This window comes from Triturus cristatus, chromosome 6, assembly GCF_964204655.1.
Source record: "Triturus cristatus chromosome 6, aTriCri1.1, whole genome shotgun sequence".
NCBI classification, from domain to species: Eukaryota; Metazoa; Chordata; class Amphibia; order Caudata; family Salamandridae; genus Triturus; species Triturus cristatus.
In genome coordinates, this window is record NC_140589.1 from 962,708,295 (window position 1) to 962,736,009 (window position 27,715).

The following is a 27,715-nucleotide window of genomic DNA, read 5'->3' on the forward strand; positions in this document are numbered from 1 at the left end:
TTACAGTAACTCTGTTTGCCTTATGTTGCCACTATGGGACCACAATTCATGTTCACCTGTATCTTCTGATTCCAGTGAAGATATGTCTTAGACTTAAGATAAAAGACTCCACCATATGATGACAGACGATGCACAGCCTTTTGCATGTGTTGCAAAGAACGGTATCTCTTATTTTGACAAATTAGTTAAAAACATAAATAAACAAGCATTGGCAAAGCCAATAAGTCGCTACAATCCAAGAGTAATAGCGTTGTCAATGTCACTGTCTACCTCAGACCTATACTTGCATTTTGGAACAGCCCACGACTATTACAGTGAGTTTTTAACAACACATCACCTACACTCCAAAATGAGGGAAATAAAAACACCGTGGGGATGTTTTTTTGAGTAGTGCAAGAAGTGGCCTATTTTTGAAAAATGTACAGAGCATATGGTCGGGTTGTGGCACACAAAGGAATAGTGCCACATTTTCCTGCACCACATGACTGTGAACTCTGCTCAAAGAGGCGTGTGGCATGTTGTGTGTGTGTACTTGTGGCTGATTGTGTTTTGTCTTTGAGTTGTATGTCCATGTGTGTGTATTTTATGATGAATGTGTTTTTCCAGGGGTGGTGTGTATTTATGTGTATTGAGCGTTTATGGTATGGCGTTATTAGCTGTATAACAATGAGGTGCACACATATATGTGTGATTGTATGTGTGGTATTGTGTGTCTTTGGATTCCAGTTAACATGTAGATATAAATGCTTTATACAAATACAACTTCATGTCAGTTACTGGTCTCTGAGACAGAGGAGACTGAGAGTCACGAGACAACGTATCTGTTGTCATGAACAGTACCCTGGGCTGGGAAAACGGAATCGCTCCAAAGCAAATCATGGTGATTTTGGATACCAAATTCGATCTACAGTGACTGGCGAGTCACCTACACCAACCATTTGGCCAAAAACATGTTGTAAAAGGAAATGGCCATGACTTGTCAATTTGTTTTTCAAACAAATTGATTTATGAAAAAAAGTCAATTCATAAAAAAATGCATTTGTAACAAAAACACCATACACAGTGATGGGAAAATAACGGATTTGTTACAGCCACTAATCAGTTTATGAATAGCAACATGCACATCAACATTCTGCAATCAATCTCATTCAGGTTTCAGCTAGTGAGGCAGATCATAGTTTAAACAACACCGCTCAACATACAGTCAACCTGATATATAAAAGGCAGCTTTTCTGTTGATTAAATAATTTTTTACCTTGAGAATGATAAACATGTTTGTCTGTGCCTTGAAAGTCGATCTTCGTTGACAAAGAAGGAACAGAGTTTGGGACGGTTGGGTGGAGACAGAGCAACAGAAAACATGAGCACTTGTGAGGAGTACTCAAAGACAAAGAAAAAAGTAGCTTCTAAAATGGGAGCACTGGAATAACACAAGTACTTGGTCCATGCTCTCGGGATGGCCAAACACAAGAAGAGGCATGAGGCGTGCATGCCATGGACAAATGAAGATCAAGGATTTCAGAGCGCAAATGTTAAGCCTATGGGCGGTCTGGAGCCCAGAGATTGAAAACAACATGTCTCTTCAAGAGACAGTGGCTAAGACCTAAAAAATGACCTACATTTTTACTCTTTGCCTTTGTTTTAAGATGGGTTAAAAAGTATATTTTGAAAACATTCTAATGCATACAGTGACCAGAAATTATAATTGAAAGCAGCAAGATATAAGGAAATATTTACTCCTTGAATAAATTAATGTTCCCAGAATTTTTAGACTTTTGTGACAAGAAACTCCACCCCTAGTTTTAATAACATATAACTTTGTAAATTTATGCAACATTTTTTTTAAAAAAGAATATGAAAACTGGCATTGTTTTTTTACTTTATTAAGTTAACATTGAAACGCATAAGTGATGCTTCCAGTAAATGATGATGACGACAGTTTCAAATAAATGATTAGAGTGGTGCTATGGAATGAAAACATTTTTACAAAAAAAAACTGAGAACTGTTTGGCTTTCAAAGGGTGATATATTCAGCATACACTAGGGGGCAGTAAACACCATGCTAAGAAAAAGCTTAGGCTAAGTCATTTGTGAAAGTCACGCCCAGTATAAAAAATGCAAATATCCTTGCACTGATTCCACCACGTCCACACACGCTGTTGTGTTTCACAGGACTTCTTATCCTCTGTTTGCACTGTGCTAGTTGCCTTGCAGAGTAATTCAGGGTGAAATATGGTTATCCGCTACGTCGACCTCTCAGTCCACCTTAGGCTTCTCTTGTCTTCCTTCCATACCTGCAATGAAATGCAGGTTATTATACACTTATCTTTAAAAAATATACATGTTTAGACAGATTAACAGCACGTATTTTTGGGCACCTGGACTTATTTTTCATCATCAGACATTGACCCGAGAGAGTGGCAGAAAAGGGAAAAAGAAGGAGGCAGAGAAAGAAAGGAAAAAGGGAAGAAAGGAAGTGAAAAAAGTAACAAAGGAAGAAAGGGGCTAAAATAGAACCTGCCAGAGTGATATAAAGAGACAGGAAGAGTATGGTGGGGAAAGAAAGAGGCACGAGGTGGGCATAAGGGCAGGCAACATGGCATGGCCCGCGTTAGGTGTGCCCTTGTGAAAAACTTTGGGCACCTTTTGGTATTTCTTTAATTATTTTTTCCAGATTAAGAACTGACAACATTGCTAAAAAGAAAAAGAGAAACACTATCTTGACATTACTGACCTTATAGCAACACAGGGCAGAACATAATGCAAATGGTTTAGCTTCAGTTTATTGTTGAATACTTAAAATATTAACAAACATAAGAAGCATTTGCAAATAGGTTTGATGTTTCTTTTGGGCTGCTGTAGCGATGCTCAAAAAGTATTTTCTACAGAAAGCCCTTTATGGAGAGCAAACTGCTCTATGTTTAGACACCACTGGCACTTCCTATATCCCTGAAAGATAAGATGATAAAACTGAATAGCATATTTTTATGTCTGCATCAATGGAATTGTAGTCATTCTTCAAAGACGGTGTTAAGCAACACAGAATGTATTACGAAATAAGCACATACGTTTCCACTACACAACTCTTCAATTAAGTCATAATTTATGCAAGTACAAGTAATACGAATGCATTTAAAATTAGTAGAAATCAATTAATTTAATGGCAAGTAGCTAAAGAACGTTCTACTCTTTTAGATGGTCTGCTTTATTAATTAAAAATACCTTTAGCACACTGCCACACAAATAACTTTTCAAATTTCAAGCTTCAAGTTTGAAACTTAAACATGAAACCTGAAACACAAACATGAAATTTGAAGCACAAACATAAACCTCTCTGCTATTTGACAAAAAGTCCATTAACATTTATTTGTGCACCGGTGGTCCTGGATGCTGAGAAGGGCTTGCACGGAAATAAGAGAGAGGTTGCTGATTATATTCAGTGAATGAGTACTTTGTTTTGATAGAGGACACGGGCGTCGATTCACCAAAATACCTGGGGTAGCGGAAATCACGTGCCCTTAATATCACAGGAAGTGACATCATATGAACCCCCTGACCAGGATATATTTCCAGAAAGACACATCACACATACACACCCTTACAACTGCTTACACTCATTATTATTCAGTCTCACTCATGTGCCTTCCCTCTTAATCACAATCATACTTACTGACACTCAGGCCCAGGTTTACTAAGGCTTGGCACCATGCTTGTGTCACTTTTGCGTCGCAAGGTTGGTGCAAACTGTTAGGGTGGGATTTGCTATCCAAAGCAAATTCTGATTTGCTTTGGATAGTATCCCAAAGTAACGTAAAATTTCACTATGGATTTATTTTGAGTTATTTTGCATCAAGTGGCATTCCATGGATGGTGCATGCCGATTCCCATGCAGCCACCAATGGGGTTTGATGCAAATCCCTCTCTACAAACATTGATAGAGAGGAATTTGCTCCAAAATCTTATGACTGCTCAAGACGCTTCAGAGAACCCACACACCCTTGCACTATGGCGCCAGGGTGTGTGCATTGGCACGTGGCTGCTAAAAGTGCACCAGTGCACAGGGAGAGAAACAATGCACTGTATCCTAGTAGATAGGGTGCATTTCTTTATTTCCCTGTGATGCAAAGCAGCACAGCATCTTTGGTGACCGTGACCTTGTGTCAAAGAACAGTAAATGTGTGCCTCAAATTCACACAATCTCACTCACTACCTGTCACTGACTCTCACTCACTTTTACTCACACACACACACACACACACACACATGCAGACACATTCTAACACGTACACATGCTTTTATCTCACATAAACATACTCTCACCCACCAGCACGCACACAACATACACTTAAAAATATTTTTGCTTACTACAGATGGGTTCAAAGGTTCTGGGCTAGCAAAGAGTGCACCATATTTGATTACACTAATAGTGAATAACAGAATATTATTCACAATTAGTATAAATTAAAAAGTGCTGAAAATGTGGAATTTGGGACCACCATTGTGTTCTTGCCACTGATGTTGCCACCTCTGAGGCCATGGGTCATGAATCCCGTACCTCGGGTGGCAAGGTTCAAGCCAGGGGTTGCATCTGCAACCCCTAGCGACCCCTGAATGACATCCATGGTAGAGCAAAGGTATTGTTGCATGTATTTTATAAAGCATCCACGTGGATGGGCATTCTAAAAAAACTCTGAATGCCTATACCTGGCAACAATGGTTACAGTCAGTGGCATAACGCAAAATGATGTGGCCCCAGCAGAATGAGATGGGGGTCCCAGAGTCTTACCTATCTCACAAATATTCATAGGCATTGATCTTGGCCTGAATATGGGCCCCTGAAGGAGTGGGGGGTGATCCTGCCCTGCAGGGGCTTTAGCTACTCCCCTGGTTACAGCACAAACAAAAAGAGCTGTAGGAACACTTGTCTCTTAAAATATATGTTTTGTTTGCCCAGCATAAGTTCAACAGCGGCTGTGTGGCTGAAGATTTTGCAAATGGTCCAAACCAGTGAGCAATGACTTCATTGCAAGTGGTCATGTTTTTTACTCTACTGGTTCAGAAAATGAATGCTGAAAATTCTAACTGCTGAGTAGACCAACACAAGATGCCAGTGGCAATTCTGTCTCTCCTAAACACAGAGGAGTAGGTGTATGGGAACCGAACTCTAACAATCTCCTGAACTCGAATATTGATTGAACCTGAAAATGTACCAAGCGACTACCCTCCCTCCTTCCCACCCTTAATAGCACAAATTTAGCAGAGTAAAATAAAATCCTAATTAGAAACTGGGACCACTCAAGAACTGATTTCTAGATCAAAATAGTTTATAAGGTTAAACACATAGGGGCAGATTTACAATAACTGGCGCATCCCTGCATATCAGCAGGGATGCGCCAGTTATTGTGTGTCACGGCCCCGCCACCATGGATGCGCTGCATTTACAATGCGGCGCCTCATGGGGCAAAAACGGACAGATGCATGACGCATCTGTGCCGTAAATGCAGCACATTGCTGGAGTTGCGTCGCAAGCGCGACGCAGCTCCAGCAAGGCTCGGGGGTGCCCTATCTTTACAATGCTGCGTCAATCCTTACGCCTACTTCAAGCAGGCGCAGGGTTTTGACGCAGCATGGGCTCAAAAGTGACTGAGTGAAATCTTGTAGACTTCACTCAGCCACTTTTAGGAGGCGTTCCTGTGACGGAACGCCCCCCCCGCACAGGTACGCCTACTTCTGGCGCAGGGCTTTACAAAGTGACGCATATCCCAGATGCGTCACGTTGTAAATACCCCGCAGCATGTCGCTGGTTTTGCGCCGCCGCTGCGTCACAAAAGTGACGCAACAGCGGCGTAAAAGAGGCGCAAGGGGCTTGTAAATCTGCCCCAGAATTGTCAAAATGAGCATTCCAGTGAAATGTGTATGTTTTGCCATGAAGTCTTAATACAAGCCATAGTCAGCTAATAAAAATCTCTCTGAATGTCAAACTCCTAGGGAGTACTATTATACTAAATGTGGGCCTATTATTAAAACTGCAAAATCAGCATGACACAATCATGGTTAAGTCACATTGACAAATCAAACCCATTTTAATAAATTCAAAATTCTCTTAACACTAACCCATTTCTTCAGATAAGAGAAATCTTCCACTTGCTTTCTCAGCAACTACACTTCGGAGATGTGTAACAAGTTATGAAATATTTCTATGACAATAGCTCATAGACTTATGTTCTTTTGCATGCCTGCATCAGAACTAACGGTGGAAATCCTTCAAAATGATACATTAGGCACATGATTTGAAAGTTTCATTCATATTACATACTTTCTAGCACTACAGTACATTTTCGCCATTGCCCTCCAAGTTCTTTAGGGAAAGAAGGCGTGCAGTGGGTAACTGAATAGTGGTGGGGGTGGGGGGGGGGGGAGGGAGGGAGATGTCCAAGAGCAGAATGAGCAGAACACCAAAAGTCACATCCATTTAAAAAAAAAAAAATAATGGTGTCTGGCACGAAAATGTGGCATTACTATACTACAAGATTGATCACAATTGTAAATTGAATATTCAGATTGTTTCAAGCACAAAATCATTAATTCATTGTTTACGGTCATATGCATCATCAAAAATATTGATTTGCACAAATAGTTGTCCCCCAAACTTGCACACTGGAAAAACATTGATGGGGGACACATAAGGGGAAGAAAGAGGGGTGGGAGGAGCAAGGAAGACCAATCATGCAGGAGAAATTGAAAAGAGGTGGACAAAGAAAGAAGGGATACAGATTGTTTTGTATATACAATGTATGGTTGAGAAATTAAAATTGTGACCAGGTTGAGATTTAATACAACAGTATATTATCTGGTTGGTTTTATTATGAATTTTTGTTTGTGTATTTGTCTGTCAGCCACTCCGCATACAAGAGTCAGTTGTCCAGTGAGGCAAATACTAACCTCGCGCCCTGACGAAATTGCCACGACGACGCAGAGGCAATGAAACATGTTGGCCTACTTGGACAAGGTTTGCAAAATGCTGTGCTTTTAATGTTGAGTAAGCTCGAGAGTGTGAATAAAGAGGGCAAAACCAAATGTGACACTTAACTCAATTTTAATTCTGGGACACACTGTCCTGTGTAGTTCACAGGGTTTCTGTTTTGAATACATTCACTTCTAGTATTACACTTTTTCTGTCTCTTTACTGGACACAAATTCTTTACTTTCAGTGAGAAAGCAACCGATGATGATAGATGTGGGCATACTGGTGAGAACCTGCCAGTAACTCCTCTGGTGTAGCGCATGTGAGGTGCTTTCTCACTCTTTCACTTACTTTTTGACGTGTTTCATATTCACCGTTTCATTATTAAGGAAATATGTTTGTGGAGTTTGCTGACTTTCTTCATATTTAAAAAAAATGTGGGTACCTAGCACGGGTTTAGACTGAAAAAGTTATCAGCGGTTGGGTGGAGTTAGATACCCCCCTAACCCCTTGTCCTTTGTATAAACTTAATGTTGCCCCCTTACAAGCCAGGTCTTTGTTGATTAAATGAGGTGGATCCACCTCAAATGTAATGACTGGGACGAGGAAAAATGGACATAGAATACATGAGGGTAGAATCAATACTCATTTCAGAATCTGAAGTGCATGAACCTTAGTACGTTTGACCGCTTGCAATTGATCATATCCTCTTAGTTGCTAATATTCCTATGTGAGCACATTACAGAAACGTCATATTTCTCCAGTCTCCCAGCAATCTAACTCAAAGCTGGACTAGTTTTGCTCAATGCTGTTAGTGGAAAAGCACCTGGCCTCCTGCAACATGCTTGGCTACTATTAACCCGATATTTCTATGGTGCATAGGAAGGGCCGGATATGGAATCTTAAAGGTACTAATGCACTTATTTATTTTTGTTCAGCTGCAACTGGCCTTGTCATCTCTGTGGCTAAAAATTGGCATCTTGATGGACAGAAGGCATCTCGCCAATACACCACATTGCACTGATCTCCCAAAAGTAAGATTTAGGTTAGGTCTAAATCACTAACATGCTGTCGCCAGAGAAGCACTCTGCCTACAGCCACCTGATTGGCTACCACCAGTCATGTGCATTATTAATCAAGAAAACTTCTTGATAGTGGAGGTTCATGCCATTGGTTACATTGTTTGTGGAACCTCTCTATTTATAAATTGTTACATCGCTCCTAATATAACTCCACTCATTCAAGAGCAATCTCACTTATTGTTAGTGTTAGTCTCTTTGTGATGTGTGGGGTTCATATAATCACACAAATAGCCATTTCATATAGTGGCGAAATATGTATAGCATGTCTATTGGTTATATCATTTGCGGTACCCCTCTATTTGTACATCGCTTGTATTTAACAATCTTATTTACTACCAGCTCCTTTGTGATGTGCCCCTTTGTCATGTCCATATGCACTTTTACTTCACTCGAGTGTTTTTTACTATGGACATTGATTCGGAAAAATGTTTTTCCCTCTTACACTTGAACATACCACTTTTTTCTTCTTCTCCTGGTGCCCTGCATGCCAACTTCCATCGCCACCCTGATGAGCAATGATCTCCTATATGCAGCCCTGTGGTGCACGTTTTATCCATTGGCCTAGAACGCCTGTCCGCGTCGGACATCTTGGGAGGATGTTTTTTGTCCTAGCATGCACAAAGACGGTGCAGATGTGGCAGACTCATTATGTTCATGTGACCAATCTGTGTGCGTACAACATTGTGAAACAATACAGAGAAGAGGAAATAAATGAAGGGTCTCCCTATTTAAATTGAGGCCCTAGAGGAGGGAGAGAACACAAAAATATAAAGTAGAAACCTCTAAACCAGCCTATGTACTTATTTAATTGATCTGTAAAGATTCTGCATTACCCAATCAAAATGTCAATGAGAAATTACATTTCACATTATAACATTATTTTCATAGATTCAATCCATTGAAGTTTTTTAGACAAAAAACGATTTTTATTATTTCTTTTTTATGTAATGTGTTTTATAATTTACACATGATTTAAAACAGAAGAAAACATTTTTTTGTTTTTACACTTATAATTTTTGGTGCAGACATCTTACATATTTGATATAAGAGAGAACATCCTAGACATCTGTGGTATAAAAAACATTTCCTAATCATTCATGCTTTCATTCATACAATAAGGAGTAGAAAAGAAAATTTAAAAGGGAAAGAAAAAACTAGGACTCTTAGATTGGTCAGATTTCACAGGTTGACAAAATGAAAAAGATGTCAGCTTTCAATGTCTCTAATGTTAGTAGTGTCGCGGTCAACGCGCGTTTCAGTGGGAAACCACCTTCTTCAGGACCAACTGCTAAGTATTAGCGGATGAAATACATATAAAAGATGTCTGGGTGTCTGCAAAGTAAGCAAAAAGAAATGGCATTGGCAAATGATCGGGAATGCAAATAATTTCAAGAGGAGATTACTTCCTATTATGTTAAGTGAGTGCTATCATGCACCAAAGATGTGTATAAGGAAGGGCCATAACGATCGTGCACATTAAAGTGAGATATAAGACATCATCCAACTCTGGTAGGGCCCATTAGTGTTATGGAAAGGAGAATTGAGAGAAAATAGGTGTCATCAGGAGACCCCGGATGTGGAATCCCAGGAGTAGACATGCAGTGCCTAAAGAATAATGCTTGTAGTGACTACCTTATGGGTCATCAGGCAGTGAGCATGTAGCCCGCTGTAAGAGTCATCTGTGCCAAATAGTACAACGATAGTCTTTTCTGTAAGAGAAGAGGTTTAAGTTATTGAGCCTGATCTGGTGCAGGGTTCTGGTGGCTATAATTGATGTGGAGGCCACAGTACCTTGGCAAGCCAAAATATGGAGGTACATTCACAATCAGGGGTTGTTTTATGATCTCCAGGTATTTAGCGAAATCGACTGCGGCAATCCTGCAAAATAAGAGGACTTTTATACCAAACCATACCAGGTAAGTTGATAATATTGAGGATGGAGTAGTTAGGCCAGTCGGGAACCACGTATTTGATTTACCTTTTCAGAACATGAATTGATACTTAGGGATGGGGCCAGACAACAGTCCTGGTTCTCCTCTCTCTATGTGTATTAGAATGGATTCTGTTCATTTAATTTGGGTATGTATATCCGATCACGGCATATCACTGTAGGAAGAAAGGAAAAGAAAAGAAAATGCTATGTTTCCTTTCTTCCTACAGTGATATGCCGTGATCGGATATACATACCCAAATTAAATGAACAGAATCCATTCTAATATACATAGAGAGAGGAGAACCAGGACTGTTGTCTGGCCCCATCCCTAAGTATCAATTCATGTTCTGAAAAGGTAATCAAATACGTGGTTCCCGACTGGCCTAACTACTCCATCCTCAATATTATCAACTTACCTGGTATGGTTTGGTATAAAAGTCCTCTTATTTCGCAGGATTGCCTCAGTCGATTTCGCTAAATACCTGGAGATCCTAAAACAACCCCTGATTGTGAACGTACCTCCATATTTTGGCTTGCCAAGGTACTGTGGCCTCCACATCCATTATAGCCACCAGAACCCTACACCAGATCAGGCTCAATAACTTAAACCTCTTCTCTTACAGAAAAGACTATCGTTGTACTATTTGGCACAGATGACTCTTACAGCGGGCTACATGCTCACTGCCTGATGACCCATAAGGTAGTCACTACAAGCAATATTCTTTAGGCACTGCATGTCTACTCCTGGGATTCCACATCCGGGGTCTCCTGATGACACCTATTTTCTCTCAATTCTCATTTCCATAACACTAATGGGCCCTACCAGAGTTGGATGATGTCTTATATCTCACTTTAATGTGCACGATCGTTATGGCCCTCCTTTATACACATCTTTGGTGCATGATAGCACTCACTTAACATAATAGGAAGTAAGCTCCTCTTGAAATTATTTGCATTCCCGATCATTTGCCAATGCCATTTCTTTTTGCTTACTTTGCAGACACCCAGACATCTTTTATATGTATTTCATCCGCTAATACTTAGCAGTTTGTCCTGAAGAAGGTGGTTTCCCACTGAAACGCGCGTTGACCGCGACACTACTAACATTAGAGACATTGAAAGCTGACATCTTTTTCATTTTGTCAACCTGTGAAATCTGACCAATCTAAGAGTCCTAGCTTTTTCTTTCCCTTTTAAATTTTCTTTTCTACTCCTTATTGTATGAATGAAAGCATGAATGATTAGCAAATGTTTTTTATACCACAGATGTCTAGGATGTTCTCTCTTATATCAAATATGTAAGATGTCTGCACCAAAAAATTATAAGTGTAAAAACAAAAAAATGTTTTCTTCTGTTTTAAATCATGTGTAAATTATAAAACACATTACATAAAAAAGAAATAATAAAAATCGTTTTTTGTCTAAAAAACTTCAACGGATTGAATCTATGAAAATAATGTTATAATGTGAAATGTAATTTCTCTTTGATATTTTGATTGGGTAATGCAGAATCTTTACAGATCAATTAAATAAGCACATAGGCCGGTTTAGAGGTTTCTACTTTATACTTTACAATAAAGAGAAGATACAGTTGCAGTAAAGGCACGAGGCTCTCCTTGTTCGGGTTTTTCCATTTGCTTTGACTTCCTCTTTTTGTGTTTATGATTAGTAACACCTCTTTTTCAATTAAATTTAAAGTTTTTTCATGGAAGTAACTTTTTAAGAATTATTTTAGATTTATTCACTTTGGTGAACGCACAGTCTTACGCAGAAGCCAATTCTGTTTACTTTTTGGGCTCACACATTTTTTAAAATTGTTTTTTTGCCTCTACCTCTAAGATTTGCTGGGATGTGAGAGCACTGGGCTTCTCACAAACTTTCCATTTATCGTCCTTTCCCAACTCTGTGAGTCTCCCCCTCCTTTTTTCCAATTTGTCTATTGACTTTCATTGTTTTAAGGCTTGGGGTTAAGATGATTTTATACTATTTCAGGAATTTTTCCCTAACCTAATAATAGCTAAAGTTAAGTTACGACTCCCATTTTTGGGTCATTTGTGTTTGAACATACATGCAAGATTGACGATTGGGCATTTAATATGAAAAGTGTTCCTTTTAATTGTCCTGAAGGAAACCCTCTTCGATGCACTACTGACACACTTCCTCAGCAAGTCAAAACGCAGACAATCCTATATTTTTTGCCTGTATGAAAAGAACCTAGGTGGGCCAACATAATCCTTGGAAATTAAGTGGACATGTCCCAACTGTAGATACTCTATGAACTATATCTTTCTACCAGGCTTCCATATAACACCATTGTTAATGTTGTTCATGTATTCCTTTTGTTTATATTTCATACTCTCCTTTTTTCACTGCACAAGCACTTTTGCACTTATCACAGAGCACCTCAGCAGAAATCATTATACACTTGATTGGCCCAATGTTTTCACAGAATGCCACTTATGACTTTTTACTCTAGTGTGGTTTTTTTTTAGAAATAACTTATTTTCATACATATAAAGTGAATCAGACAGAACCATTTCATGTGATGCAATATGTGATTTGTACAAAGGCAGTTGGCGGGAGCGTAATGTAGGTGCACAATGGGGCAGCATCACAGGAGCTGCTTTACACGCTGAAATTGTGGCAGTTACCGAGCACCACTAAGAGCCACAATAAGAACAAACATATGCAATTCAATCGGTCTTGCCTTTGGGACCTTATATGTATTTAGATAAGCAGCACATTAGCCTGGGTGCTGAAACATCTACTGTTCTTTAACATGGAGGGAAAGTAAGCACTGAACTGCATGACACGGCAGGTATGGGAACACATGGAGAGAAATATTGCCTTTAAGTGGGAAATGTATAGTCCAAAGCTCTGTTTTTAATATAAAATCAGGGCCTTCGGTGGTCATATCACTGAAAATACAAGATTTAAAAAAAAATATTATCTACGGGTGCTTGTGGAAGACCATTTCTATGGACTGGAATCTAGAGAATGCTAAAGTGATTCTGACATTTTACTGACCTCTGTTGGTCATTTTCTATCAAGAAAGTTAAATAGAGGCAGTTGACAGAAAAATTAAAAATAGAAAGTCCCTCAGCAGAAAGCAATTCTGGTATTTTACTGACCTCTACTGGTCGTTTTCTATCAAGAGAGTTAAATAGAGGCAGTTGATCAGAAAATGAAGTTACTAAGTAGAAGCAGACAAGTTCTAGGGCTGTTCTCCGAGGCCCACAAAGTACATACACTTATAAGTATATACTAAAGTATATACAAGCCGTCTCGAATACTCGACCTAAAAATGGTGGGACTGGAGCTGTGATCTCGCAAGAGAACCTGTCATTTTGGGTTCAGGCCTCATTGAACTAGGAAAATTACAAAGCAAAATGTGTGGCAGCCCTAAATTGTCAGTCGAGGTCTAAAAAACATTTTTTTTAAACCCTATGGAAGTAAAATAAAATACAAAAGGTCTGTAAACAATGTATACATGAGAAAGAGATTTGAATGTGTGATGATTCAGTGTATTTTTCTGATGTAAAATAGTCTTTCATATATTGCAAGGCAAGCACCTCAAAAGAGACAAAATTGTACACCAAACAACTAATAGCATGAAGTCAGAGAGCAATACTTCCTCAGTCGAAGCCAAAGCCCTCTCCAGATATATTTTCAAGAATCCTTAACAATATGTCTTGCAGACAGCTGGGGTGTCAGGTAAGACCTAGTTATATATGCATTTAAAAAAATGCAATCATGCATGTCATGTAACAGACATTAGTACATGTAATGATACTTCAACAATCTATGCACACTTATGCTGTCATTTCTAAACATGAATCTCTCAAATGAATATCATTAATAATCTATCATGTTAAATGTATGTATGTAGAGTAGCCTGAACGAGAACCAAAAAGACATTATTTCCCAAGCCACTCATTTTTTTCAGCATCCTATGCTTGTTTTGTACAATTTATTTATAGATTTTGAAGTAAGCCTGTCCTCTTTATTAATGATTAGGCAGCTAGCACAACTATACCACTTGATGTAGCCAGATGTTTTAGCTGCTGTATTTCCTCTTTCATTGAAAGATATGTTAGAAACAGATGTTTGTGCCATGTGAGCTAATTGTTGATCAAGGCCCCTCAAAAAGGCCTGACATGTCTGCATGTGTTTGCTATATGTTAAATAGAATGTGCGATTGGGCATGAGTTCAGCTTTCCATCCAAGAATCTCAATGGTTTGTGATCATTTATGTTCTGGGAGGGCCTTTTGACTGTATGAGTGCCATAACAAACAAATTAATTAAAATGTTGTCACTCATAGAAATGTGAAAAGTACATAAAAAATATATTTACCTATTGTAATGTCACTTGTATTTCTTCAGATTCAGCTCGATTCAGCGTAAAAGTAGCTAAACTCGGGAACGACATTTTAGAACAAGGGTGAAGTTCTTGGTTTGTAAATTAAAAGGGCTGATTTGGATAACTATCACACCTCCGCGTATTTGTTTCTCTCTGATCTTCTTCCCTTCTGTGCGTCAACGTGACCCTGCGTGAACCCGCTGCCTTGTGCATGCCGTCAGCTGACGGCTGCGGGAGGTTAGGGAGCAGCCTGCCCCTTTACGTGCTCATTATTGCCTGATCACTGCTGACATCTACCGGCAGTGCAGATAAAGAAACGGAAGCCGAAGGGGCTCAGTACTGGCAGCATATTTGAAATTTACCGCATATCGCCCCGTTTGGCCCCGCATTTGAAACGCAGTATGCGGCAGTTGAAGGCACTAGATGCACTGGACTGCGAGCTTTAAAAGGTGCTGGGAAGTCAAACCTGGTTAACCCCATCAGGTTAGCCGACCCTTCACTGTGATCACTCCTCTCGGGGTGCTGAGGAGAGTGGGTGTGCAGCATAATGGAGCCATGCAGACCGTAGGGTTGGGGGGGCAGGAGGTATATTTACGAGCATAGAGTTATGTGTACTACGCATTTTACGACCACAGGCAAGAGGCATTAGTGGTGGGGGTGGTGGTGGTGGCACCATTGAGAGAAAATACTATGGAGCAGATTTACAAGGCCCTTGCGCCACTTTTGCGTCACTTTTCCCAATGTTAAAAACTGACGCAAAAGTGGCGCAAGGGCCTTGTAAATAAGCCCCTATGTGACTGTGTGTCTTGGAATGGGTATTAGGAGATGATTCGCGTCTTTTAGTTCTAATCGCATGGTAAAGTAGCAGCAAGAGATGCAAAGCTGCAGAACAATAATTAGGCTCAGCAGTGGAAAGTACTGGACTTTCATTTAGCACAAGTTTAATAAAACCAGCGGCTCAACCTATTCACATAAATATCACTACTAGAGTAAAGAGACGCATGGTAGGATCAGTAAGGATACTAGGAGAGCTTCACCACCGGAAAGTATAGTGTTGACAGACTAACGTATGTCAGTGTGGGATGCTGCATCCGTATGCCCGACCATGAAGAGCTATGCTACAAAAAAAAGCCGGCCGTGAGGTTGTGAGGCTGATCAAGTAACAAGAACGTCCAGAGACTGTAAATGGGAGTGTAGTGTTACGGTGGAAAAAGGACACATGAATAACCAGTGAGAGGAGGAGTCAAGTACGACACATAATGAGAAAGTTGAAGCTCCTAGTAGGACCCCATTAAATCAAGCAATAAAACACATCGTGGGTCAGCACTTTAATAAGAGTTTGAATTATAAGGTTACACCTATGAGTAAGATGAATGTAGAAGGAGAGGAGGGGAGAAATGAGAGCACATGCTTATCAGAGCTTGATTTAGTTCATGACCAGTCCTTGGAACAAGTACAAAATCTGGCCTTCTTAAAGAAGCACACAGCTTTGTTAAAATAACCCTCACCCACCAAAAGGACCCTTGGTGGCATGCTTCATCATCGGGTACTTCCCGCCCCACTGCTGGACGGGGTGTGCTACGACCAACAAAGATGCGGGAGCATCTGATAGTAAACACTATGTGTGATGCAGAAGTGAGAGTGGAACGGTCAAACGTACGAATGGTGAAGTAAATAAAAAATACCTGGCTATGTGGAATTTTTTTGGGGAATGTTAGCTGGTATTGTTAAAAGTGGGGAAACGGAGGTTCTATGCTACAATGGGTTAACACCTCCTAAGTCGACATGTTTCGAAGCCATCCCCATGGCTTCTCATCAGGACCTTTGAGGATCCCTATACCACTCTTATAACTAAACAACAATGTGATCTGCTACTCAATTGAGCGGAATATGATGCATATAAAATAACATGCACTAGATACTATACCCTATTAGGTATGGTACCTTAAACAGGTCTGGAAGAATAAAAACATCGTTAGATTTCAGGACATGGGAACAGTCTCTGTAACACAACACCCCTATAGTGGCGATCTGTAAGAGAAGTGATATATTTTTTCTAGAGAAGTGATATATTTTTCTCTAAATGCACCGCAATTATTACGGTATGTGGGTGCTGTGCTGCCCATGAGGAACAGACAAAGACAATACTTGACGTCACAACACAACATAAAACACACACTCTATGTTAGATCAAATAACATCCTCAGATCAGATTTCACAAAATAACGCCATGGCCATATGTGTATGGCATGGTGTATCACGTTGCCCCTATGAGTGACAAGTAACAGAAATGCCCGTACATTATTAATACCCAACTAATGCAACATGAGCTTGTTCACGGGAGGGGAGGAGCGCCTGTAGTCACACATTGTTGAGAAATGATTTAAAGAATGAAAAAACGGGGTAAGAACCATTCCCAACTGGTTAGAGGACTGTTAAAGAAATGCTCGTTGTCTCAGTGGAGATCTAACGGCTATGCCGTACTCACGTCGTCAAGGTTGCTCACTCGCTATAGATACTGCCTCGCCGTGGCTCCGCTGAACGGGGAGTTGGCATGTGGAGGCTGCTTAAATGCGGTGTGACTTCTGTATTTGAGCGAGGATCGGTTATGCTAGTAGAAAAAGACTAGAGCGTTGAACTGCCCAAAATGGCCGCCGCAGTCGGAAACATTGAGGTATATAAAATTATTCTCTTCCTGTTTCTCTTTATCACAGGTGTAACCCAGTTAATATCAAGGGTAAAGGTGGGCTACAACTGGCTATGCCAGTGCCGGATTACTAGCAGGAACGCTCCCTACGTCCATGTACTCCGTACACATACCTGAATGAGATGATATCTTACTGTATAAATGAAAATACACACATCTAAATCTAAGAGCATATTACGCCCATTGTTCTTAATGATAGTCTGGTGCAGCCCGTTGAGGTCTAAGGTACACTGGTCTTTGTCTGATCAAATGCGGCTGGTGTGCCGGTTCTATATGCTCGTTAGTGTCTGGAAACATGAAGCCCCTTTCTGTTACCATTATGTGTATTCAAGCCTGAAAGGTATTCTTCAGGGTTGATTTAGCAGAATAACAAGGAGTAAAAAGGAGTAAAAAGGCTGCCCTGATGTAGTCGTGGTACTAATCGTCGCATCCCAGAGTTGTGAGGGTGGGAAACACAGAGAACACAGGCCGTTCACAGGTGGCTGGTTTAACGGTCGTGTGTGGATGGAATGTTCTGAGATGCTATTCCTTTAAAAAGATTGTTGTCGCCCCGAAGATAGAAAAAGAAAAAGAGAAAAAGAGGCCGCCCTGAAGTCAGAAAAAGGGGGGCTCATATCCCTAAGTTCCAACATAGTGGGATGAGTCAGATGATGGGAAGGGGTCGTGCTCAATCCCCTTTTACACAGTTTATATACCCTCAACAAATTACGTTGGGGGTGCACATAGGTCGTTTCTCAAATGCAAAGCAGGGGTTGTGTGCAATCGGGTATTATGTCTATTAGTTAAAAAGTGGGTGAGAAGAGGTCTCATTTCAGCTGTTCCCACGGTATGTCATCATTCAAACCAGTCAAATGTGTACCCAGACGGAACACCCAGCTCTGTTCCTTTTCGAAGAGAACAACTTCATTGTTCACTTGTTCAATGACTGTCCAGTTCAAATCCTCCATGCTGTGGTTAAGTTCTAGATAGTGGGAGGCCATTTTAGTGGTAGCTTTCTTGCATCACACATTACTCCTGTGTTCAATTATTCAGGTCCTGACTTATCGAGTAGTCATCCCAATGTACTCCATTGCGCATGGACACGTGATCATGTATACAACATTCTTACTGTTGCAATTAGTGAAACGGCAATGTTCCCACCCAGAGCCTTTCCTAAATTTGATGTCTTTGCTTTTCTTCGTTAGATGACATATGCTGCAATTACCGCAAGGGTAATGACCCTTGACAGGTGGTAACAAAGTGTTCGTCATTTCGGTTGGTTGCGAGGTCTCATGTGTACAACCATGTTACGTAGGCTCTTGCTACTCTTGTGGGAAAACATAGGTTTCGGGAGGTCCAAAAGCCCACAGTTTAGTAACCGCCAATGTTTATTTACAATTTTCGTGACTTGGTTGGAACCCGTGTTGAAAGTGGTGATGCATAGGTCTTGCCTCTGGATGTTTTTGTGTTGTACTTTCAAGCAGTCCATCCCTGTTGTTGTTTATCGCCCGTTTCTCGGCCTTTGCCACTAACTTGGGTGGGTACTGGAGGTTCGCTGATTGTGATTTGAAATCACTAAGTTCTGTACAGTTCCTCCTCAAGCAGAGAAATTGTCCATATGGGAGGTTGTCACACAGGTGTCGCGGATGGAAGCTGTCATACAGTAAGAGGCAGTTTTTGGAAGTTGCTTTAAAATGTGTCGTAATTTTCAGTGTGCCGTCTTCTGGGTAGATGTTCAGATCCAAAAATACCAGTTCCCTCCTTGAGATGGTGCATGTGAATTTCAGGAAGTTATTTTTGCAATTCAGCCAGGTCATAAACCTTGCAGAGGTTGTTTCATCTCCCTTCCATAGGACCAGCACATCATCTATGTACCATTTCCACGTCTAGATGTGAGTGGGGAAGGGATTGCCGCTGTATAGGATTTTCCATGTTTCAAGGAAATGGGCATACAGGCCCGCTACACTCGGGGCAAAATTGCTCCCCATGCTGGTCCCATGTTTTTGGAGGTACAGTGTTTCCCTGTATGCGAAGAAATTCTCCCTGAGTTCCAGGTGGCAGCACTGCATGACAATGTTGCTGGGCGTTTGGTATTACTGGTCTATACCAAACAGGACATCCTCTATGATGGTGAGGGTCTCATCATGGGGAAGGCTTGTGTAGAGGCTTTTCACATCTAATCCCATCAGTAATTCTTTTGTTGGGTCAAATTCTATTTCCTGCAAAAGCCGTAGGAGTCTTTGTTGTCCTTGAGATATGTATCGGTCTTCTGTACTAGTGGACGAAGAAAAGCGTCTGTATATTTGGACAAGGGTTCTAAAATGGAACCTATGCCTGATACTATCGGGCGGCCTGGTGGTTTCTCCAGATTCTTGTGAATCTTGGAGATGGTGTAGAAATAGGGAGTCCTTGGTGATTTATTGGTGAGGAATTCTCCTTTCTTGTTAGAGATCCAGTCGTGAGTGAGGGCTTCTTCTACCATGTTGGCAATCTGAATTCTGAGTGATTCTGTAGGGTCTTGTTGTAATACCTCATTGTTCCTTTGGTCCAGTAGGAGGCTACAACACTCTTGGTCGTATGTTTCTGTAGTCTGGATCACAATCGCTCCTCCTTTATCTGCCAGTTTGATTGTTATTTCCTTATTAGCCGCAAGTTCTTTGATGGCCTCCTTCTCTTCCCTTGTTGTGTTCTGAAAGATTCGGTTGACGGTGGGGTTGATATTCTCTATTTCCTTCATGACTGCTTTTTCAAAAGTGAGTAGTTCGATGGGATGCAAGGTATCTGGTGGGGTGAAGGTTGATTTCATCTTCAGGTCTGTGTCTCCCTCACGTCTTTCCGGTTGTTTTTTGTCACTGAAGAACACTCTTAGTTTGAGTTCCCTCATGAACTCCTTCATTTCTTTATAGAGTTTGAATTTGTCTCGGTTCTCAGTTGGTACAAAACCTAAACCCTTCTCTAAGATGCATGTTTGTGCTGGTGTTAGTATCTGCTCAGTTAGGTTCACCACTAGGTGGTCCTTTTGCTGGATGACGGTGGATTGTTCAGGGCGCCTGTCATGCTCCTGGTTGAGACTCCCGCTGTGTCGTCTTCTTTTGTTGACCAATGTAGCTGGTTCCCTCTCCAGTTTCTGCCCCTCCGTGGGCCAGGGCGTGACCCTAAAAAAGGAGGTTGTTCATAGTAGGTGTAGTCCTGCTGCGGGGTATTCCAATGGTGGTAGGGTCCTTACATTTGTGGAATTGGGGGTGGGCCATATGGGTATGGTGGGTATACTGATGGTCCTTGGTAGTTCCCCCATCCTCGTTGTCCCCTGTAGTTTGCTAGTTGGCCTTGTCCTCTCCTTTCTTGGTATCTAGGACCACTGCCTCGGCTCAAGCCTGAGCTGTTGAACCCTGTGTCAGATGACTCTCCATCTGTGTTCAAGTCCTGTTGAGTTGTTGTGGATACGCAATCGTCACGTGTGTAAGGATACACTTTTTCATGGCTGAATCGCCCTGCCTCTTTCTTTAATTTATTGTATTTACTTTGCTTCAAAGTTGTCTCAAACTCATTCATTGTCTGTGTTAGTTCTTCCAGGCGTTTTTTGAGTGGTTGGTAACTCTTTAGATGCACCTCAATGGATTGGATCTCTGTTTTCAGTTCCTGTGCAATCCGGGTGGCAGTCTTTATTATTAGTATTAGCCAATCCCGGGTACAATGCAATGAAATTAGCGACCAATCTTTTTTGAAGACCTTGTCCTGCTGAAAAATGAATGGCTCGTTCCTGACGATAAGGCCTTGTGACACTGCATTTGCCCATAGATATTCTGTCATCAGGAGGCCATGTAATGCTGTCTTATTCTGTGTTCTTCGGAGCATTGTCAATTCGTCCCAGTCATTGTTATCAGGACCAGGTTCTGAGGTATTGAGGCCCTCGAATGCGTTGATGGTAGCTAGAATCCTCTCAACTTCTTCTTCCGAAAAAGTAAGGCCTGTTACTTCTGCCATGGTGCAGAGTGTGTGTCTTGATCCTACTGTCGTGAGATCTAATATAGAGATAGTGTGACTATGTAAAGGCAAACCGTGCCCGACTTGGTATTGGTTCTGCCCAAGTAGTGTTTTTCAGAATTTCTTGAGTAACTCCCACAGCTGCACGCTGTCTTACTGCATACAAAAACAAAAGAGGGAGTGAAGAGGTAGAGAAAAACAAGAGGTGGATTCGTCCTCCTCAATCAGTCTTAAAGTACACAAAAGGAATCCACACTTAATGGAGTAAAATTAAGGTATCCTTCCAGAGTGTATTAAGTACTTATGTACTTTTGTGAGTTGCGCAACTCACAAAAAGTACATAATACACTCTGGAAGAATACCTTCATTTTACTCCAGTAAGGGTGGATTCCTTTTAGTTACTTTAAGACTGATTGAGGAGAGGGGGCGTGGCCAACAACATGGCCGCTTAGGACGTGCCTTCACTGAGCTCCGGCTGAAAGCTCCATCCGACTATGAATCCGGCAGTCCGAAAGCTCGGACAACAACGGCACCTGATCTCTAGGAGATGCTGACACCCCGGCCACACTTCTGAGGGAAATCAAGAGGACTATTGGCCTCTGCACCGCCGCTGCTGACCCTGGAAGACTCTGCACCCGCTTCGGCAAAATGGTGGCTGCTCGTAGCTGAGATGGCCTGGAGAGTCTGGCGGATCCGAGGCACACCCGCCTGGAGCAAGGAACCTCTTTGAGGCGTACGGGGGGACTATCGGCCTCCGAGCCTCCTGCGGTCAGACGGGGGGGACTGCGCGGATGCTCATAGCCCTGATACCGGCTTGGCCCTGCCAGATCGCAGCGCGTTCTCGGCATGAGTCGCCCTGTTGCCGGCTTGATGAGAGAGGCGTGCCCTGGGGCAATGGGCTCTGCAGTGAACAGCTGATCCAGACGGATGGTGCACCGAATCGCGGCCTCAAGTGAGCCGAGCGGTCGCGGGGCACCGCACCGCGTGGTAGGACTGCCTAGGGGTCGCAGCAGAGGGAGACGGCGATCAGCGGACCGGCCTTGTGCGCCGGCCGGCCGTGGAGTCCCAGGCGGTTACGGCCCTCATAGCGGGATCGCCCGCGCTTTGTGGATGCGCCCTCACTACCCCTTAGGTAGCGCCTGAGCTGAGGGAGGCCAGGCCCTAAATGAGTGTTGAGGGCTGGGGCCAGGAAACTGCATCGCTGAGGCCCGGTGAGGCCCCAAGGACTGCGCGTGCAGGCGAGTGACCATCTCCCTCAGCTCTGCTCTAGCGAGGGTGGGCCAGAAAGATCTGGTAGAGGGAACAGTGCCCTGATGAAGCAAGGCCCCTCTCCTGCCACCTTTTAACAACGTGTGGGCAGCGCTGGTACCCTTGCGGGGCCAGGACGGCCCTGACTGGCCCTGACCCCCTCTGTTCCCACTGTGGTGGAGGAATGGATTCCCCCCTGTCTTCTTCATCGGCTGAAGGCTCCGGATCCTTAGACGTGCGGAGGGGACTTCTGTTGCTTTGGTGGGGCTGGGCTGGACGCAGTGGGGGAGACGCGGCGTTCTGCTGTCTGGAGCCACTTGGGGCAGCGGTTCAACAGGGAGGTGTGAGGAGCTCCCCCCCACCACCTGATCGACTGGACCAGGCCCTAGCATTGTTCTTCTCGGGACCCATCTCCGTATCCCCGAGTATGGGTAAGGACAAAGACCCGAAGCCGCATTTCCAGGGGAAAATGGACCGATACACAAAGTAATCACTCCACCCCATCCAGAGGAGCGAACGACCACCTGCACCGACACGGACACTCTACTACAGGCGATCCAGTCCTCCAGGACGGCACTGGGAAGGAAGATAGGAGAAGTGGGCACAGAGGTGAATGTCCTGAGGCAGGATCTCCACAACCTGGCAGCCAGAGTCACGGAATCAGAGACCAGACTGGGCAAGGCAGAGGATTTGCTTCAGGACTTCCGCAAAGGAATGGCAGATCTTCAGGCCTCGAACAAAGACCTTCAGTGGCGCCTTGACTATGTGGAAAACAGGGCGAGGCGTAACAACCTCCGCTTTGTGGGATTTAGAGAAGGCATTGAAGGGACGAACACGTCGGACTTCCTTTGCTCTTGGCTCCAGCACACCTTCCCGACAGATAAATTCTCTACCTCTTTCGTCATAGAAAGGGCGCACAGGGTGCTGATTGTGTGGCCTCCCCCGGGTGCGCAACCGCGCCCCATCATAGCCCATTTTCTGAACTTCCTAGACAGGGACATGATCCTCCGAGAGGCAAGGAAGCTTGGGGATCTACGATATGAGTACACATGAATAATGATTTTCCCGGATTACAGCAGAGTGGTCCAACAGCTGCGGCGCACTTTTGACTCTGTGAAGGTGAAACTCCGGGACCACAAAATTCAATATATGCTTCTATTTCCTGCGAAACTGAAGATACTATTAATGGGAAAAACCCATTTTTTCCAAATACCAGAAGAAGCGTGGCAATGGATTGAGGAGCGGCCTGTCCTGAAACAGATGGAAGCCCCGTCGCGCCACAATCAGACACCGGCGCGGAACAACCTGAAATTCCTTGGTTTTCAAAGAACACTGAGACCCCGGGGAAACCGGAGAGAACGTTTTCAGGGGGCAACGCCGTAAGCTAAGACAGGTAGTGGCCGGGTTTGGCAGTGAAGTGGACGATCATTAGACTCTCACCTGTCAGCAGGTTTGCACATCATCCGCCGCCCTAGCCGTCGTGAACCTTGCACAGAGACGGACACTAGGGACAGCACATCCGGTGACGAGGTAGAAGACGAGCCCTCTCAACATCCCTTGGTTGGGAAAATAGTGGCAATGGAGCAAGACGTAGCAACAGAAACTCAGGCATCCCAAGGGGAGGCCCCTGACGCTCATTCCTGAATATGAGCCTTAGAGACTTGCCGTGGGATCAGAATATATTGGCCGAGTTTGTTGACTGGACATCTTCCCCTGATACATCATCCACAAGCCCTGCAGAGCAGCTGAAGAGCTCCATTCCATCGCAGGCGCAAGGCCAGGAGTGGCCACAGACTTGGGATTTGGACTGCTCCTTTTCTTTCTCCTTCCTACTTTTCGTCTCCTTGTTCTGTTTTCCCCTCCTCTCCTCTGGGGGCTTCTGTCCTTAGTCTTTGTCTTGTCTTTCCCTTTCTTCGGTTTGTTCTTTAATTGGGGTCCTTTGAGGTGCTGCAGGAGTTCGAACTTGTGGCATAAGTTTGGGGATGGGGCGGGCGACAGACCTCTACCACCCTTAAGCACAACCTCTGGCGCCTGGCGGAGGATGTGGAAATGGGGGTGGGGGGTGGAGGGGGTTGAGGTTGGGGGGAGTATGCTAAGGGGTTTCAAACTGTTGTTGAGGTTCATTGTGTTTATGTTGAGGTACAGTCACAGAGTTCACAGAGCGTTTACAACCACCCAAATTCTGCATATAGGACGTCACCTTATTGTATACGCCTTTGTGTCCCACCACTGCATAATAGCCTGTCATGATGGGTTCGGAGGATAGCCCCTTCACGGCCCTAACCTGGAATGTTAACGGGCTTGGAGACAAAATTAAAAGAGGGTTGGTTTCGTCTTTCATAAAACGCACCTATCCGGATGTGGTGCTGCTATAGGAAACTCATCTTAAAGGCAAGAAAATGTGGGTTCCTAGCACGAGGGGCATATGCCATCCTGGCGCATGTGGGGCACACCACCGGCTCTAGAGGAGTCGCCATCCTGATTAAAAAGTCGCCTCCCTTCACGGTTAAGTGCACATGGATAGATCCCCAAGGTACCTATGTGGGAGTGACAGGTTCATGGGGCAGAAGGAATGTTACCATCCTATCAGTTTATCCTCCGCCGAAACTGCAGACCAGGACACTACACGGGGTGACGGACATATTGCTGGAGACACCGGGCTCGACACACATAATTGGGGGTGACTTCAATGACGAGATGCATGTCCCTGCAGACCGCTCGGGAGAGCATGTCCATCCACCCCCAGTTACACAACTGGCACGCCTTGCTGACACACTGGGTTTGGTAGATGTATGGAGACACTTTCACCCGTGGGACCGACGATATTCATACTACTCTGGGGCCCACAGGGTATACTCGAGGCTAGACTATACATTCCTCCCGGGCAGTGCAATACAAGACATCTACGAGGCGGAATGCATGGTCAGGGGCTTGTCCGACCACTCGCCTCTATATGTTTGAGTGGGTGAGAGGGCCCGCACTGGACGGGGGGCTGGAGATTGTCGGCATGGGACCTGCAAAACAAGGAAGTGCTCCAGGGTATCCGAGCTGACACAAAATTCTTTTTTGCCGAAAATCTGGGTTTGGTGCAGTCCGGGGTGGTGGTATGGGAAGCGTATAAAACAGTTTTATGAGATAGGGCTCAGAACCGGATAGCCTGGGAAAAGAGGAAGGCTCAGGAAGAAATCGCCACACTGGAGGCCCAGATTCTTACCCTAGAAAGACTGAACCTTACACAGAGAGACCTTCAAGTCCTGCGACAGCTAACGGACGTGCAGCATCAATATAGGGCTTTGGCCACACAGGCGGCTAAGGCACAGGCCCAGGCGACCCTGCATAGAATGTATGATGTGGGGGACAAGTCGAGCAGGCTCCTGGCATGGCTTAGTCATAGGGAGGTGGAGGACCGGTGGGTGGCGAGTGTCGTGGACCCTCAGGGGATAACACAGACGTGTGATACACAGATAGAGCAGATGTTTGCATCCTACTATCAAAACCTTTATAAAGCCCGGAACCTGAGGACGCTTCTGGCTATTACAGACTACCTGGCGGACATCCATACCCCATTATTAGATGAGGGTAATAGAGAGGGGCTAGATTCAGATATAACAGTGGACAAAATCAAACTGGCCATAACCAGATTACGTCCTGGGAAGACCCAGGCCCCAACGGATCCCCTGCGGAACTTTATAAGAAGTGTGCAGGTCTCTTTGGCCTCCACCTGTTGAATCTTTTCCAAGATGCGCCCCAAGAGGGAATCCTACCCTTGGACCTGCGCATGGCCACGATTATCCCGATTCATAAGCAGAGGAAGCCCCCTTCTGATTGTGCATCATATCGCCCCATATCCCTTCTTAATATAGAGGTGAAAATATTAGCCTTGAGGCTCCGCCAAGTAATCACTTTCACGGAGAATGCGGAATTGCCCAAAATTCTACGTTCCGCGGCTTCGCCGAATTTTTTTGCTTGGTCGCGTTCTCAAAATGTGTGTTTGCAAGATATTTCCCCCCGAGCACACAAACAACGTTCACGAACAGGAAAAAAACAGCACGAACAAGCAATTCCACGTGTTCGCAGAATTTCTGCGTGCTCGCGGAGATTTTTTACCATTTTGCGGAGCTTTGCATAGCGCAACTATGCAAATTCCGCCCACCCCATCTCTTGTATAGGGATCCCGGGCAAGGGTTAAGGTTAATGGTCAGATCTCCAGAGACTTCCCCATTCGAAGGGGCACCCGCCAGGGCTGCCCTCTTTCCCACTGCTCTTTGCTCTCACGGTCGAGACAGTGGCCTGTGTAATTAGGCAATGCCTAGAGATTCCGGGGTTCCGAATTAAACCAACGGATTTATGGGACGAGAGATCTCGCTATATGCGGACGACATTTTGCTATACATTACCCACCAGACCACCACAATTCCCACCTTATTCGACACCATGGACGTATATGGGACCTACTCAGGATACACCATTAACTGGCACAAGTCGGTAATCTACATTCCAAGTGCCTTGTCCGCTTGACCTACTCTTTCTGGGGCTCTCCAGATAGCTCATACTGGGTTCACCTACCTAGGGATTTACCTCACTACAGATAGGAGCCCCTCCTACTGGAGAAACATCCAACGGGTAATAACCAATTTTGTAGAAGATGCACAGAGATGGAAATCCCTTCCCCTCACGATTCTAGGCCGGGCTGCCATGTTTAAAATGATTACCTTGCCCACTTTCTTTATGCCCTGCAGAACGCGTATCTCCCCCTTTCTAGACAGACCTTTCGAGCAATTGATGCAGAATTAGGCTCCCTCCTGTGGCTAGGGAAACAACCGAGAATTGCTTTGACTACGCTGCACCGTAACCAATATCCCACCTACAGGTTGGCGAGGGAAACCATGGCGAGCCGTACCTGCTTGGATTATCTCTATGGGGGACGGGGTAGGGGGTGACTTCTCCCGGCCACCCAAGTCACAAAAGAAGTATGGGAAAGAGCAACAAAGGCAACGGGGTGGGATCGCAAACCTACTAAATTGACACCTCTTTGGCATTGTCCCTGGCTAAAGGAGATCCAAAAACTGAGGGTCTCCGAGGGGTGGGACACCATAGGCATCTCTACCAAAGGAGACATCACAGCCAAGGGTAAACTAAAGAGTTTCCGCTCGCTTCAGACAGATTTTGAGCTGTATAACTCCCAGTTTCTTAAGTATGCGCAACTTCGGCATGCCAGGCAGGCAGAGACCTCACTCTCCTCGCTACCAGATTATGCACCACTGGAGGGGCAGGTGTTTACTAAGGCAGTATCATTTACTTACCGGACCCTGAATAATAATGCACCAGATAGGCTGGGTAGGTTGAGGGAGACCTGGGAGCGGGACTTGGGCGTACTCGAAAACATAGGCTATCAAATCCCGGCTCCGCCTTATCCAATATAAAATACTCCATAGAGCCTATTATGTTAGGGCCCGA

At 43.8% G+C, this 27,715-nt stretch overlaps 1 protein-coding gene across 1 annotated transcript in view; it reads right to left on the reverse strand.

Moving 5' to 3' along the window:
• Positions 1–1,874: 1,874 nt before the first annotated feature.
• AIG1 (androgen induced 1) overlaps positions 1,875–27,715 on the reverse strand; it is a 1,670,352-nt gene continuing 1,644,511 nt past the window's right edge. The window contains exon 6 of the mRNA XM_085611670.1: positions 1,875–2,294. Coding sequence (XP_085467796.1) covers positions 2,257–2,294 — 38 coding nt within the window. The 3' untranslated portion in view covers positions 1,875–2,256. The remainder of the gene's footprint in view (positions 2,295–27,715) is intronic.